Source organism: Nannobrachium achirus (genome assembly GCF_963921795.1).
Source record: "Nannobrachium achirus genome assembly, chromosome: 1".
In the NCBI taxonomy this organism is placed as follows: Eukaryota; Metazoa; Chordata; class Actinopteri; order Myctophiformes; family Myctophidae; genus Nannobrachium; species Nannobrachium achirus.
Genome location: NC_137810.1, coordinates 33,895,573 through 33,910,577, shown reverse-complemented (window position 1 = coordinate 33,910,577; position 15,005 = coordinate 33,895,573). Strand labels below are relative to the sequence as shown.

Genomic DNA, 15,005 nt, shown 5'->3' with positions numbered 1-15,005 from the left:
TGCCGGAGATTAGCCGTAGTGCACACACGCACGCACGCACGCACGCACGCACGCACGCACGCACGCACCGTGACGCACGCACGCACGCACACAAACACACACACACACACACACACACACACACACACACACACACACACACACACACACACACACACACACACACACACACACACCATGCCATGCACACATACACCGATACAGTGAAGGAAAACACAATTCTAAATGTACGTATGGGGTGAATTCTCATCCTCACTTTTGACAACCAAACATGGCTGCTTTACTTAACCAAAAGTGTACATTCAAACCCCCCCAAAAAGCGGTGGAAAATACTTGAGTAAAAGTACTCGAGTAATTAATCAAGAGTAGTTTTTTTGAGGATCTGTACTTTTAAAGTAATTTTTAAATGCTCTACTTTTACTCTTACTTTATAGAGTAATTGAATACTTCATTACTTTTCATTTGGACAATGAGTTAGAGTCATTTAAATTCAGTATATAAGTAAAGTAAATGCAGGTTTTTTACATACTGTAGCTATGAAAGCAATATGGGACTGCTGGTTTCCAGCAGGTGGCAGTATTGCAACCAAGGGACGAGAAGAAGAAGCTCAAGTAGAAACAAAACAAAGCAAGGATAACATGAGAACTGACTGGGAGAAAATGAATGAATCTGAATCTGACAATGATTCTCCTGATATTGTCAAACTTCCTGACAGGGGAGCTAGCTCATCTGACAAAGAAGAAGAAGAAAGACAAACACAGGAAAGTGAATAATAATGTGCGCATCCCTGGCCACAACTGAACAAGTTGTTCATTATGAAATTCCAACAATTTCCAACATCCCATCGTGCATTGCGCAGAAGGCGAGTGGCACGCGGCGTGAGCTTGTATGTCTGCTGTTAACCGGAAGTGTCCCGCAGATAATGCTACAGTAAAGTCTTGCGGAAACAGGTGGATAATGCAGTGTACGATGTGCCTTCCCCGGATGGTAGAGATTACATGTTCTCATGATGTAATTAATGTAATGTGTATTTTACTCAAAGAGTAGTTTTTAAATAGGCTACCTTTTACTCTTATACTTTGTGTATTTCACGAAAGTAACAATACTCTTACTTTGAGTAGGATTTTTCAGTACTTTTTCCACCTCTATCTGGTTCTATCTCTACCTCCTCCAGTATTCTGGAGAATAGTCTGAATATTTCAATCCAGAAATTCTTTAGGTTGGGGCACAGGGCATAACTGTGAAGAAAATTTGCGTCGGCCGCTGAATTACACCTATCACAATGGGGAGAGATGTCTGGAAATATTTTGTGTATTTTGCTATTTTTGAAACATTTTTTTTAACAACAAAATTATGTATGGGGGTCCCTCTGGCACAAAATATTTTCAGATGGGGTCCTCGGACAAATACTTATTAATCTAGGGGTCCTTGACATGAAAAAATGTGGGAACCACTGGTTTCAAAAACATTAAGAAGCAAGCCCAAATAAGCAACTACTGTGTACACTTTAAAAACAAGCCCCTAAAGTCGCTTATTACAGTATAAGCAGACAAGGCAACACTGGTAAACAGGAATCCCCTTGATAAGCTCCCTACCATAGATATAGAAAGGTTAGTCTTGCGTGGCCAGACTGTTGCCTAACGCGATTTGTAAATGCTCCCATAGCATTCGGAGATTGTGGAATAGTTGTCTGGCTACGCGAGACTATAGAAAGGTAGACTCTGTGTCTGATTCTGCGGCTTATGTACTGTATCTGCATATCCATATTGGGAATAGAGCTAGTTCATAAGAGGCAGCGGCACAGCAGCCTGGAACTTAATTGGCAATACTCCTCTGGAAGAAGAGATAGTGGTTAGTTTGTGTGCAGTTTGGGATTAGATTGGTTCAGGGAGCACATTGTGGATCCTCAATTTGGTATCCACCAATCAGACACGATTGGTCCTGCTTCGCTTGACATCACAATATATAATTAGTTTTTAACTTTTTTCTTTCTCTTTACATTTTTTATCCCACAATTTTGTAACCCATTCTTCACCCAGTGCCAATGCCTAACCTGTAATCCTGGGTGTTACCTTCCCTCTGCCAACCTGGGAGGCCCCTGAACTGAGCTCATGCTTCCTTCAGTACATGAGGAGTGATTAGGCTTCTTATCACCTGACAGACAGAGTTTCCAGGACGTAGTGCGTGGAAGGAACACATTATTCCAACCAGTTCCTTTCCCCTTCATCAGGCGCCTCGGCTGGCCAGGGTGAGGCATTATAGAGACCAGGATTACTACATGTTTTTTGTGAGGGTACCTACAAACAACCCAGGGAGAACATGCAAACTCCACACAGAAAGTCCCTTTCGCCAACCCCACCTAGGGTATGCCCGCTGATGACGCGGAGGAGAGAACACGCCCCCAGCGTCCCCGGCGGGAAACAAACCCAGGACCTTCTAGCTGTGAGGCGACAGCGCCACCGACTGCACCACCGTGCCCCTTGTTAACCATTTTCTGACCTCTGATTGGACATTATATTGTCCAATCTGCAATTTTGAATGAACAATAACCAAGTATCCTGATAAGCAGCCACCTCCTATTATTACTTGCGCCAGCGGTATCTGTCTGTGTTTACGGCCACCTTTAGCCAATGAGGGACCAGCATTCTTGGTGGCGTCATCATCAACAAGTGCAACCTGATATAAATAGCAAGGAGCAAGCTTTGGCACCTCGACAGAGTGCCAACTTTCCCACCCACATACTTACTGATAGCACCGAACAGCACCGATCGCAGTACTGGCGCACAAGTTGGTCATACAGTAAGTATATGGCCACAAGTGCACAAGACGCAAGTTGGCACCTCGACAGAGTGCAGTCTAGTTTAAACTGCTTATAATGGCATAACAAAACTGAAACAGCAGCCAAAGAATAGAATATTTGCAATATTGCATTATTAATAATGTAGTCTCTCCTTTAGTTTTTATTTTGTCATTAAAATTGTACTATTTATTTGGAAAACATTAACTTTGCACAGCACACACTTCTAGCACCCCCAACTGTGCCTTATTTCAAAGTGTGTTATTGTATCATATTTTGGACGGGATGATCGAGTTTTGTTTTGTTTTTTTCTTCATTTATGCATGCTGTCAGACAGTTGGCCAAGGAAGACACTACCCCAAATATATTTATATTCCGTGAACGACAACAATTTTATTTAATAATGTTTAATCGTGCATGCACCTCACGCCCACCTTCCCTCTGGAGTACATTAGGAGGAAGGATAGGCCACATACACAAGTGCTTCTATCGATTACATACAGCTCTGTGTTATGGTGACGTCATTGACTCTTTTCTATGCCCTCGTAGTAAAGGTCCACCTCCCACTCCCAGCAGGAGTCAACAAGCAGTAAATGTGGAGTCTTTGTATCAAGATGGATCTTCTAACATACAATATATACATTGTATTTCAACCACTTAGTTTTTGCCATTTCTTGCAACAGCTGGGGTTTATTATGTATGGTCAATCAGAGAGTGACATTGGCTAGTTCTGACCTCTCCATCTATTTCCTGTCAATTAAGTCAACTCAAGGTCGAGAGAATTCACTATGTAGGAGTTGGTCACTTATCCAGTCCAGAGCTCAGAACTGCAATTACCCCATGGCTGTTGTGAGCCATTTCATCTCTAGTCAATAGAAAACGAACAACATAATTGCAAGTGACCAAGAATGTTCATTCTGTCATAGCAATATCATTATTTTCCAGACAACGAATGAAGCACTGAAATGAAGAGCGGGCATGTGACTCATCTTTAATTAGTTTTCCTTGTCCTTTTGTTATGTTTTTTTGTTTAGTTTCTTGCTCTTTTTGCTGTTTTATCTGCACTGAGTAAAGGAAAGTCTATCCAATATTTGGCTTTTATTGATGCATGTCTTGTTGTCCTATAGAGTGTATGCGTGTGACATCATCATCATACCCGGAAGTTATGCTGGAACACCTACATCCAAACAGAAAAGTGTTATTACAATGTTAAACTCACTTTGCCACTCGATCACTTTATGCATGCGCATACCCTATTCTTATTTTTTGACTTTTTTTAAATATTTGTTTTCAGCTTTTATGCCTTTATTGATGGTGAGAGACATGCAGCAAAGATCGTCGGGAACGGGATTCAAACCCTCGACACACTGTCAAGCATTAGAGCCTATATGCGGTATGAGCCTGGACCGCAAGGCCAGCGAGCGCCCCTGTTGTTCTATTCTTCATTACTCTGAACATCCATCACCATCTGGTTCGCTGCCTCTACTGTCAAGGACGGGTCATTTGGTTAGCCAAGTGTGTCATCGGTCGCAACCTGCCGTCTCTTCAAGACCTGTACCACTCCAGGACCATAATGCGAGCGATCAGGAAAGACCATCTCTGATCCTTCTCACCCTTGACACTATTGTGTACCTCTTCCTTTTTAAAAAAAGATATATTTATTGACATATCACAATGTACATAGATAATGAACACATCAATCTAACATTTGGTAAGAAATACCGGTTATCATGTCCTCTACCGTCTACCTCATGCCACTTGAACAGCTTTCTCTCTAAACGAATGTGCAATATTTATTTTAATTTATACATTAGCGATGAGCGTGAATGTAAGGTTTGGATAAAGGCGCTCTATAAATGAACATCTTTTTATTTACCATAATTCATGGAGTGTGTGTGTGTGTGTGTGTGTGTGTGTGTGTGTGTGTGTGTGTGTGTGTGTGTGTGTGTGTGTGTGTGTGTGTGTGTGTGTGTGTATATACTAGTAAGACGCCCTAAGGGGGAGGTTGCGAACATGGGTGTGTGCACATGGGCACGTGCACATGGGCGCTTTGGCATACCGGTACAGTATACCCTTCCACTGGCGGACCAGAACCGGGCCTGTAAGCAAGCCACAATGATCGGGCCCCCACCGCCACCACCTCCGCCAACACTCACAGTATTAAAATATCAATGGTTAGATTGGTGAACTGCTTAGGAAACACTGGCACAGCAGCCTACAACAACTATGCAATGTCGTATATCTTATTGGCCTACTCACCACTATTTGAAGGGGACTCCAGGAGCCTTTCTGCTCTGCAAAATCATCCACGTTCCCTTTCTATTGACAGCATGGCCAGTCCAGTAGGTCTCTCTTGTCCCATTGTGCTTCTCAAGTAGTTTTTAATCCTTCTCAATTTTGAGAATTACCGCTCGGCACAGTTTATATGCATTTCCGCTCATGATTAAGCCATGCGTAAACAACGCACTGCTGAAGGCTTGCTGGCTTGTGTTGACAAGTGATTGATGATGACATAGCATGCACCGATGGTCAGCTGTTGAAGTTGATAAAGTTTTAAATGGGCCCGCCTGCCCACCTAGAGGCGGCGCGGGAGCACGCAAAGTGCATCCACATCCTAATAAACTAAAGATGATAAGATCCATGTGATCTGACCATAGCTGACGGACGGGCCCCCGCGGTCCGCCCCTGTACCCTTCTGCTGAGCTGGTCGAGTCATCACTGTGATGTCAGAACAGGTCAGCTATATCCATATTTGGAGTGAGGTCAGATGTAGAAGTATTGACCAGCTCCGTATATGGAGATCTAGGTGATGATCCAGTCGTCTCCATGTATGGATATCCAGGGTTTCATGAGGTCAGTGTTCATTTGCAAGTGTGACTCATGTTGCGCAACCACACTGGTTAGACTGACAAAATATGTCCATATATGGATATGTCAGCTATAGACATTGAGGCGTTAAGGACGGACAGACTGACTGACGGACAGGATGTGCCGGTTTTCATAGTAAACGTTGCAGTTTACTATGAAAACCGGCACATCCTGTCCGTTTCTGTAGCAGCTGTACGGCATGGGAAGAACTGCTAAGTTGAGGAAGGATATAATGAAAACTTGAAAGAAAGCATTTTAAGAGTGAATAGCTATAGGGGTTCCCAAACCTTTTTGGCTCAGGGCACCTCTATAAATATATTTTTCATTCAAGGCATCCCTATATTATATTCATGATTTTCACTCCCAGCACCTTATATTTATAGCATATTTTAGCGATTATGTTGCCAGGAAAACATTGAGATAATAGCCATTTTGGTTAGAACTGACTGAAAATAACTTTGTACATCAAGTTTGAAATTATACTACATATTTTTTAAGTGTCCAAATAGATTCCAAATATTATCAGATTATCTCGCGGCACCCCTGGACTGCTGTCACGGCACCCCAGGGTGCCCCGGCACCCACTTTGAAAACCCCTGAACTAGATAGATAAAAGAAAGCATTTTAAGAGTTAAGTAATAAATAGACAAATAGAGAGTAATGTACACCTAGATGTAGGCTACTGATTTATATTACAAAGAGACAAGAGCACTCCGATGATTGAAGATGTACAAGGTACAAAAAGGATATCATTAAATACAAGATTGGGAGTGTGAGGAGAAATGACAGAGAAACATGGATTGAGAGGCAACAGAGTGAGGCTGGCACGTACAGTAATGACAGCTAAAGAGCTTTTCTGTACGGCATTAAGCAGAGAGAGCTTAGTTTGCTCTATAAGAGCGGGATCCCATTTTAGAGAATGCTTGTGTGAGTGTTTCTCTGTGCATGTGTGTCAAAGGGGGTAAGTGCAGCTGTTGTCAAAGGACAAGTAAGCAGGGCAAGCAGAGTTTGACAGCTTTTTTGCAGCCAAGTGTGATGTGAGCCAGAGAGCCAGAATCCTATTGAATGTATGAGTTATGTTGAAACACAGGATTCTGTTACTGGGACTATAGAGCAGAGGGAAATAAAACACTGCTCTAACTTTCTTAACTCCATTGTAGACACCTGCTTCCAGTGTTTACAGCTTCATAATGCATGCATAACTCAGATGTGACATACTGTACTGCCATCATGTGAAAAGAAAAGTAAATTAATCAAAACTGTAGTATTGGCTACTTCTGGATCTGCCCAGTCCATCAAGGTTTTTACATTACTTAAAACCATCGCATTTCAGCCTAATTCTAATTTATTTTAATGTTGTATACAGATCCATCTAAAAAATGAATATTGTGTAAAAGTTCATTTTCTTCTGTAATATAATTAAAGATTTGTATTTTGTATTTACAATACAGAAATGTCTTCAGAAAGCTTATGTTAATTTATGCACTCAGTACTTGTAACTTGGAATACTTTTGAACAACTTTCTTCAATGGGGTGTGGCATGAAGGTGATCAGCCTATGGCCATGCTGAGGTGTTATGGAAGCCCAGGTTTGCTTTGATAGAGGCCTTGAGCTCATCTGTGTGGTTGAGTCTGGTGTCTCTCATCTTCCCCTTGACAACACATAACACAACGCAGATTCTCTGTGGGGTTCAGGTCAGGCCAGTTAAGCCCAGTAATACCATGGTCAGTACACCATTTACTAGTAGTTTTGGCTCTGTGGGCAGGTGCCAAGGAAATCAGCATCACCATAAAGCTTGTCAACCTACAGACACGCAGTGCAACATGTTTTGAGCTTGTAGATCTGCTATTTTTGCAATTTTTTAATTGGAATCCTGACAAGTAACACTTTTATTTAATTTCAAATACATTTATGTATTCTTATGTTAATATTAATTAATTAATATCGGACAGATCCGTCTTGATCACATGACTATAAAGATGCTGTGTTCCGATTTGTGTGATTTTTGGACAGAACCGAGGAGTATAATATAAAAAAATGTGCTTCACAAAAGTTGGTGCATGATGCATGATTTGAGGCATTTTGTTCAAAAACTTTGGAAGCCAATCTTAGCCAATCAGGATGGAATATGGGAAATTGGACAGATCCATGTTGATCACATGATTGTAGAGATACTGTGTACCGATTTGCATGATGTTTGGACAAAATGTAAAATTGGCCTCATGGTCATGCCGATCTGAAAAAGTGGGGGCAGAAGTTCTGGATTGGCATCCTGTGTGCACAGTTTGGCAGAGACCAAGCCAACAGTGCCGGAGATTAGCTGTATGCAGACAGATGGACGGACAGGGTTCAAAACATAGTCTCGGCCATGCCTTCGGCCTGGTGCAGACAAATATCACAGGGGTTAACAGATCGGGACACCAATTTTATCCTATCAGGATAGAGAACTTAGCCTGACACTCAGCCTGAATTTTCATTTCGTATCACTCCAACATATTTTTTAATGGGCGTGGCTAGCGATTCAGGGGCTGGAGCCAGGCTATAGACCATATTCACACCGCGGCCATCTTGGATCACATGACTTCCTGGGATAGCAGCCTGCATTACAAACCATTGTGAAAATGGAGCGATGGTCCCAAAATATGAGTTCTAATCAACCAATTTATTAAATTGACAAATGGGCAGATGACAACATCAACATCCCCAAAATGATTAAATAGAAGGGTATACCCACAATATTCAATATTCATGGTAGTTAGGGTTGCAGTGTCACTCTGTACAAAGACTTGCTCTTGCCACTGGTCTTAAACAGGGCCAATAAAGCCATGTATTCTGACGACACCGCTTTGTATATACTGTATGTCTGCTACTAATGTGGAAGACCTGTCTGTATCTCTAAGGAACTTCAATAGGCTACATATCAGAGTGGGTGGTGAACAATAGGATGGTCCTGAACATCTCAAAGGCAAAATCCATTGTCTTTGGATCACAGTAAAACCACAAACTCAATTTGTCTTTGAAGGATTTAGGAGCAGGTAGATGAAACAAAACTAATTGTTACATTAGGCAGTCATCGAACATGGTCTACTGACATAGAAAACATAACTAAGAAATTGGGACGGGGTTTGTCCCATGATCAAGAGATGTGCTGAGTTTTTACTGTAAACTCTAACATCTGCTGTCAAGGTTATTCAGGCGCTTTACAGTGCCTAAGCCAAGAACAAATGATGAGGGTAAAAGGCATTTAAATATGGGGGAATAATTGTAATTGTTCTGTCTGGACCTTTCTCTCCATGGGAAGTAGATTAATAATTAATAATCACATACTAACAGTGCAGTTTAATGTGAAATCTAATATTTGGAAATCGAAGAGATGTTTTTGAAATTATATAAGCAACACAAAACAATAAAGCATACATTTTAATTGGGCGTGGGGGCGGTAATGGACCTGGATATCACTGGTCTTGTATGTATGGTTCTTTTAGTTATGGGGCCACAAATGTCATGTTTAGGGCCACCAGTTCACTGCTAGCCCTGGTCTGCACTGTCTCCTTTGCTTTCCAGTATTCTGAATGGATTAGCTCTTTAAAAAAAAAATGTTAAAAGCATACTGTAACCCTAAATTAGACAATGGATATTATGTCAATGGGTAAGCAAGTGTCACTGGGTTTGCACTTTGCGGCATGACTGCTAAACTCATGTTGCACTTTCATGAACCATATCAATATATCATACACTACATTTTCATAAATTTCACACAACAACTCTGAAGATTATTCAACAATAATACATTTTCCTGTGGAGTAGAAACTCTAGAACCTGCATTGCAGTGAAAGCTGCATTCTGTTTCTTCACTGTGAATAGAGACAGATAAACATCCTATATAGGGGGCGCCCGCTGGCATACCACATAGGCTCAGTGTAGCCTGACAGCGTGTCGCTGGTTCGATTCCAGATCCCGACTACCTTTGCCACGGGTCACTCTCTCCCCATTTCCTATCAGTCTACTGTCCTATCAATAAAGGCGCAAAGACTCCTCATTGGCAACCAGACAGTGGTCTAGCGGCTGGCACCTGGCTGCTGGCACCTGCATGTTGCCTATGTTAAAGGAGCACTTTTCAACGTTATCTTCATTTCCTCAATGATGCTCATAATAAGACGGCACAGTTTCAGTCTACTCAATCTTTGTCTCATTGGTGGACTATGGACAGTTGGGAAACCTGCCTACCAATGACACCATCAATGGGAATTTTAAGCTAAAATCCCCATTGATGGGGGGATTTTAGCTTCTTGAAAAGGTTGAATGCTGATATAGAAGCCATTGTTTTTGCATTAATAAAATGTTTTACTTTTTTAATTTCTTGTTTGAAATAACCAAATCTGCCTACAGGTGTTGTCACTGGCAGGCTTCTGAAATGTCCACAGCCCTCATCAGAGACACAGACTGAATAGACAGAAATATTGCCATCTTATAATGAGCATTAGTGAGGACAAATTATATGAATATAGGTTGAAAATGGGTGAAGTGGTCCTTTAAACCGTAGTTTACATTCCTATATTTTTGAGGAGTTAACCTTAGCTAGACATGATGTTCAAGGACTTCAAGGACTCCATGCCATTTTGCGACGAATTATCATAATTTGACAGCTATGTATTCTTACATACACACACACACACACACACACACACACACACACACACGCGCGCACACGCACACGCACGCGCACACACACAGAAACTTTTAACATGTCAGACTGCAGGCACTCTTGGCTAAAGTACAATTACAGCAAGCATTTGCGTGATTGGATGGTAATCCCTGTCTGTGAGAGTAAAAGGGTCTCCTTCCTATTTTTAGCCATGCTTGACAATAGAGCTAGCTTTATTCTAATTGGAGAGATGTAAACGAAGGAAATGTCCAATCAAAGTGATCTGTTTCAGCAGAAATAATAAAGCAGAACTCGCAATTAAAAAGAAAAAGAAAAGATAAAACATGTCCTGTAAGCTTATACAGTATACAATTATGTTATCGTTATTTCATATAGTGAAAAACTAATAGTCACTGTATTCACAAGATGGCTCCGGCTACAGGGGAAGACATGTGTGGAAGAATTTAGGCCTGATACATGCATGTTGTTTTGCTACAGCCTGTAGCAAAACAACAGCCTGTCTTGTTATGGTTCCGTTTGTCCTTGCAGTTGTGGTCTGATCCAAACTGAATATGTGCTTTTGAAATGGATTAATTTAGTTTTAAACCGTGAACTATAGCATTCACCGTTCAGCAGGGTGAAGTCATGACTGTCACATAGACTATTTATTATGATTTGCTTAGACATTCTTGCAAAAACGTCAAGTATAAAACACAATAAATTCTTCTTATTTCCAATGTGGTCCTTAAATTGGAAAAACAACAACTATCTGGCAATGTTTCTACTCTTGATGTACTTGGATGACCTCAATTGAAGCACCACAGCTTCGGCCTTAATAGATTATTATCCCAGTAACGTGGCTGAATAACTGAGTCAGTGTTGGCTAAACATTTATAAGTCACAGAGCGATTGTAAATCAGTCGGTTCTCCAGAGAGTCGGCTAGAATGAAATCTTAAAATGTAAGAACCATATTTTGTGAACAATTAGGAAATCTGCCTGACAATAATACACACATTTAGATGGCATGCCCTTTCAAAACTATTTACTGTATATGTATATAATAAATGTTATATTTAATTTTATATTTCAATCCTCTGGCTAACCTAATGATTGGTTCACAGTGACAGTTACTGCTCAAAATAACTCATAAAAAAAATCATATTTATACTTCATTGACCGGGGTCCCCCAAGGGTCTGTATGACAGTTACTGCTCAAAATAACTCATAAATAAATCATATTTATACTTCATTGACCGGGGTCCCCCAAGGGTCTGTATTTGTCCCCATCTTTTTTTCCTTCAACACCAAATCTCTTCACTGAAGAGATTTGGTGTTGTAGATCTGCTATTTTCGCCAAATGTTCACCTATTTTTGGGATGATACGGTTAATTTGGTTGAAAATGGCACCCATGTCAGGGTGGAAGCAGAGGAAAGGATGAGGAAGGGGGCACAATGCCAGGACTACAGGGAACCTGTTAGCAGGCCCTGCACTCCACAGGTGTTTGGGATGGGACTTCGATCCCCAACCCTAGTCACCTGCTTCAAAGTGGATAACACGTTTGAGGGACTGACCTGTTCTGTTAGCCGGCGTGTCCTCAAGAAGAAGCCCAGAAGACAACCTATGATCACAGCCAGCACCGACAAGATAAGGAGTCCGTTCTGTTTAAAAACATTCTTCGTCCTCGCCCACACTGCGTCCAAAGCCTCAACCATCGCGAGTCACTTATCCCTGCTGTATCAGCAACCCATGCGTATATACATATGAGGTTGAGGCGTGAGGATGAACAGAAAGGGAAGAAAGGAAATAACTCAAGCAGGATATGGAAAAGGAAACCAAGAAGAAAATCAGGAATGGCGGGGAGGTATCGTCCAGTTGACTTCCACGTTATAATGCACATTTGGACTGAGCATCCCTCTTGTCCTTTCACGGTGGCAATCTGCGCCCAGCTAAGAAGATCAGCAGAGTTTTCCCGCCCGTCCCCTCCCACCTAACTCCACCCACTGGGGCCTAACTTCCCGACCACCAGGGAGCTGCGGCAGCTGTTGGCTACGTCCCCTGGGTGAACATCACCAATCCTGTTAGAGTGGGCCTGTATTAAAGAGGCCTGCTTCACTGGATTAAAGACCTACAAGTGATTGGACAAAGGTCACACAGGGAGGGGGTAACACCAGGCCTCTCAGTGGCATGGATTGGTGGTCTTTGCTGCCATTGTTGGCTAAATTTAAGTTATGATGCTGCGATTAACCAAATCTGAGTCTTTATTAATTAATCTTAATCATTAATAACGTTCAGTCACAAAAACACAGAACTTTCATTTCTGCTCTTCACAAGAAACAAGTCTAGACTAGAGTGGCTGTAAAGAGTCTAGTGATACGTAATTCCCTGTCCTGTCCATTTTGGTCTATCATTATTTCAACTTGAACACAAGAGGGAACACAGTACAATGAAGCCAGTGAAGTCTATAGTGATGATCATACAGTAATTAGTGGACTTCTCTCTCAACGTCAATGACTTTGCTTCCTTATTTCTTCAACTTGGTTTACTTCACTGTTTTCACTGTTTCACTGCCAAATACAGCATCTCTAACAGAGAATACACAGTGGCAAAACATCTGAGCACTGTCACAACCAAAACTCAAGAAATGTGACTATGCACAGACTCTGTGAGCACGGCCTTGTCATCGAATGAAGACACCACAGGTCAGGCAGACCTGACTCCCAAGAAAAGATAGACTGTACACCAACTGGACACAAGATGAGCTGGAAACCAAGCTGCACTACCTGCCAACTGTGCAGCAGGGTTAACCGCTGGATCGATCAGTGTCAAACGTCTTGTGCACATTGCCAGTAGGCCAACTTATTACCTCCTCGGAAGTCAATTGAGCTTGAATCGGGCTGCGACCTTGCCCAAATTGTGGATGAGGGGGCGATGGTGTGAGGTCGGGTAGGTGAGGATGGGAATGGTGACACGAATGATTAAGAGAGGAAAGGAGTGGGGGAGTGAGGATGAGGGTGAGAGGATGAAGAGGCGATGATGATGGCGTGTTGAGGATGAGTGAGTGAAGATGAAGCAGCGAGGATGAGGAGGTGAGCTGAAAGGGGTGAGGAAGATTGTGGGTTGGAGAGAGAGAGAGAGAGAGAGAGAGAGAGAGAGAGAGAGAGAGAGAGAGGAGGGGGATAAATGCAATCTTCATGTGAAGGTCACCCTGGGATTTTAAGTAGGCCTAATATTAAGAATAAAATGTCACAATTGATTAGCAGAGTGCAATTCCAAGATACTGTAAATGTCAGAAATGCAAGGAGAAAATATGTAATCACTGTGATATTTAATGTGAATGTGTCCATTGAAGATCTCGTACATTCAAAAGATTTTGTCTTCCGCTGTAATGGCAGCAGTGGCGTGCATTGTGGCTTTCCATTCCATAATAATGCCTTAAAAGCCTTTTCGAACATACTGGGCATTAGCAGAAATGCAGCTCACAGATCTCTGAGATGGCTATTATAATATAGGAGAGAAACAGCTTGTCATGTGAGATGTGCCACATTTCTATTCTAGACAGTATAACTATAGGGATTATGATTTTATCGACACCAATGTCTTCTGCTTATTGGTCTGATTCTTTATAAATTCCATTATTATTAATACCTGATTTTAAAAAATCGTGGAAAAAGATTAGGCCTGTTTAGGATTTAAACTATTTTATAACCTGAACACTGTGTGAACACAGTAGAAAAGAATGCATGTACTGTATGTCTGCCTAATAACCTTTGAACACTTTAAAATACATTACAGTGATACTTATCTTTTCATCAGCATCTAGACAATTTAACAGTGGCAGATTAATTATGTACTGTAGATATATGTATTCTTAATTTCTCATAAAAGGTTATTTTAAGGTTAAGGGCCACACCAAGAATGATAGATAACTGTAACTTTAATGACTAGTCCATACCCGGGGACGTGTTTCTTAGCTATGTACAGGTGACCACTTATCTGAATGTATTCATTCATTTCTTTGTTTTGTTTTTTTTATTCATTATCTCAGTCCTTTTTAAATCTTTCTGTTTCTTTCCTTTTAATGTAGCACTTTATAGCCGAATAAAGTGCCAAAATGAGAGAAGACCTGATCATGACATACTCCAAATTTTTGTTTTTCCTATTAATTTGGTCAATAAGGTACACAGAATGAGAGGCCTGCTCTGCCGGAAACATTGCGAAAAAAAAAGTTTCCCATTGACTTCACTATACTGGAAAAAACACACCAAAATAAGTAGCTTTAAGTAGCACGTGAGGGGTCAAACTAGGGGTTCTTCATGATTCTGAATCCATTGCAAGCATTTTTTTTTTGCATGAAAAACATTCCTTGGGCTAGATTTCACAACACAGGCCATGATTGTAACTGTGACAAACAGGTCCCATAGGCCGAACTCGGAATTTGGGAACATGTAAAAAGGGCTTCCTCACGGTCTGCATATGCTAATGGCCAATGACCATGTGGAAGGAGAACCATGGGGGACAGAGAGTGTGGTGGTGGTGTGGCGCACTGGTAAAGTCCCTGCCTCCCACCACAGAGGTTGTGGGTTCAAATCCACCGTAGTGCATCCGGTTTTGTCGGGCATTTGTCCGACCACAATTGTCCAGTGTTTGGGGGAGGGAAGCTGGGTGAGGAGGGTGATATTTGTCACTGCATGTA

The 15,005-nt window shown here is 41.6% G+C and overlaps 1 protein-coding gene across 1 annotated transcript in view; it reads right to left on the bottom strand.

The window, feature by feature from the left end:
• slc1a7b (solute carrier family 1 member 7b) overlaps nucleotides 1–12,024 on the bottom strand; it is a gene marked incomplete at both ends in the record, with an annotated part of 48,547 nt that extends 36,523 nt beyond the window's left edge. Inside the window, one exon of the mRNA XM_080734714.1 lies at nucleotides 11,884–12,024. Coding sequence (XP_080590840.1) covers nucleotides 11,884–12,024 — 141 coding nt within the window. The remainder of the gene's footprint in view (nucleotides 1–11,883) is intronic.
• Between the last annotated feature and the right edge of the window lie 2,981 nt (nucleotides 12,025–15,005).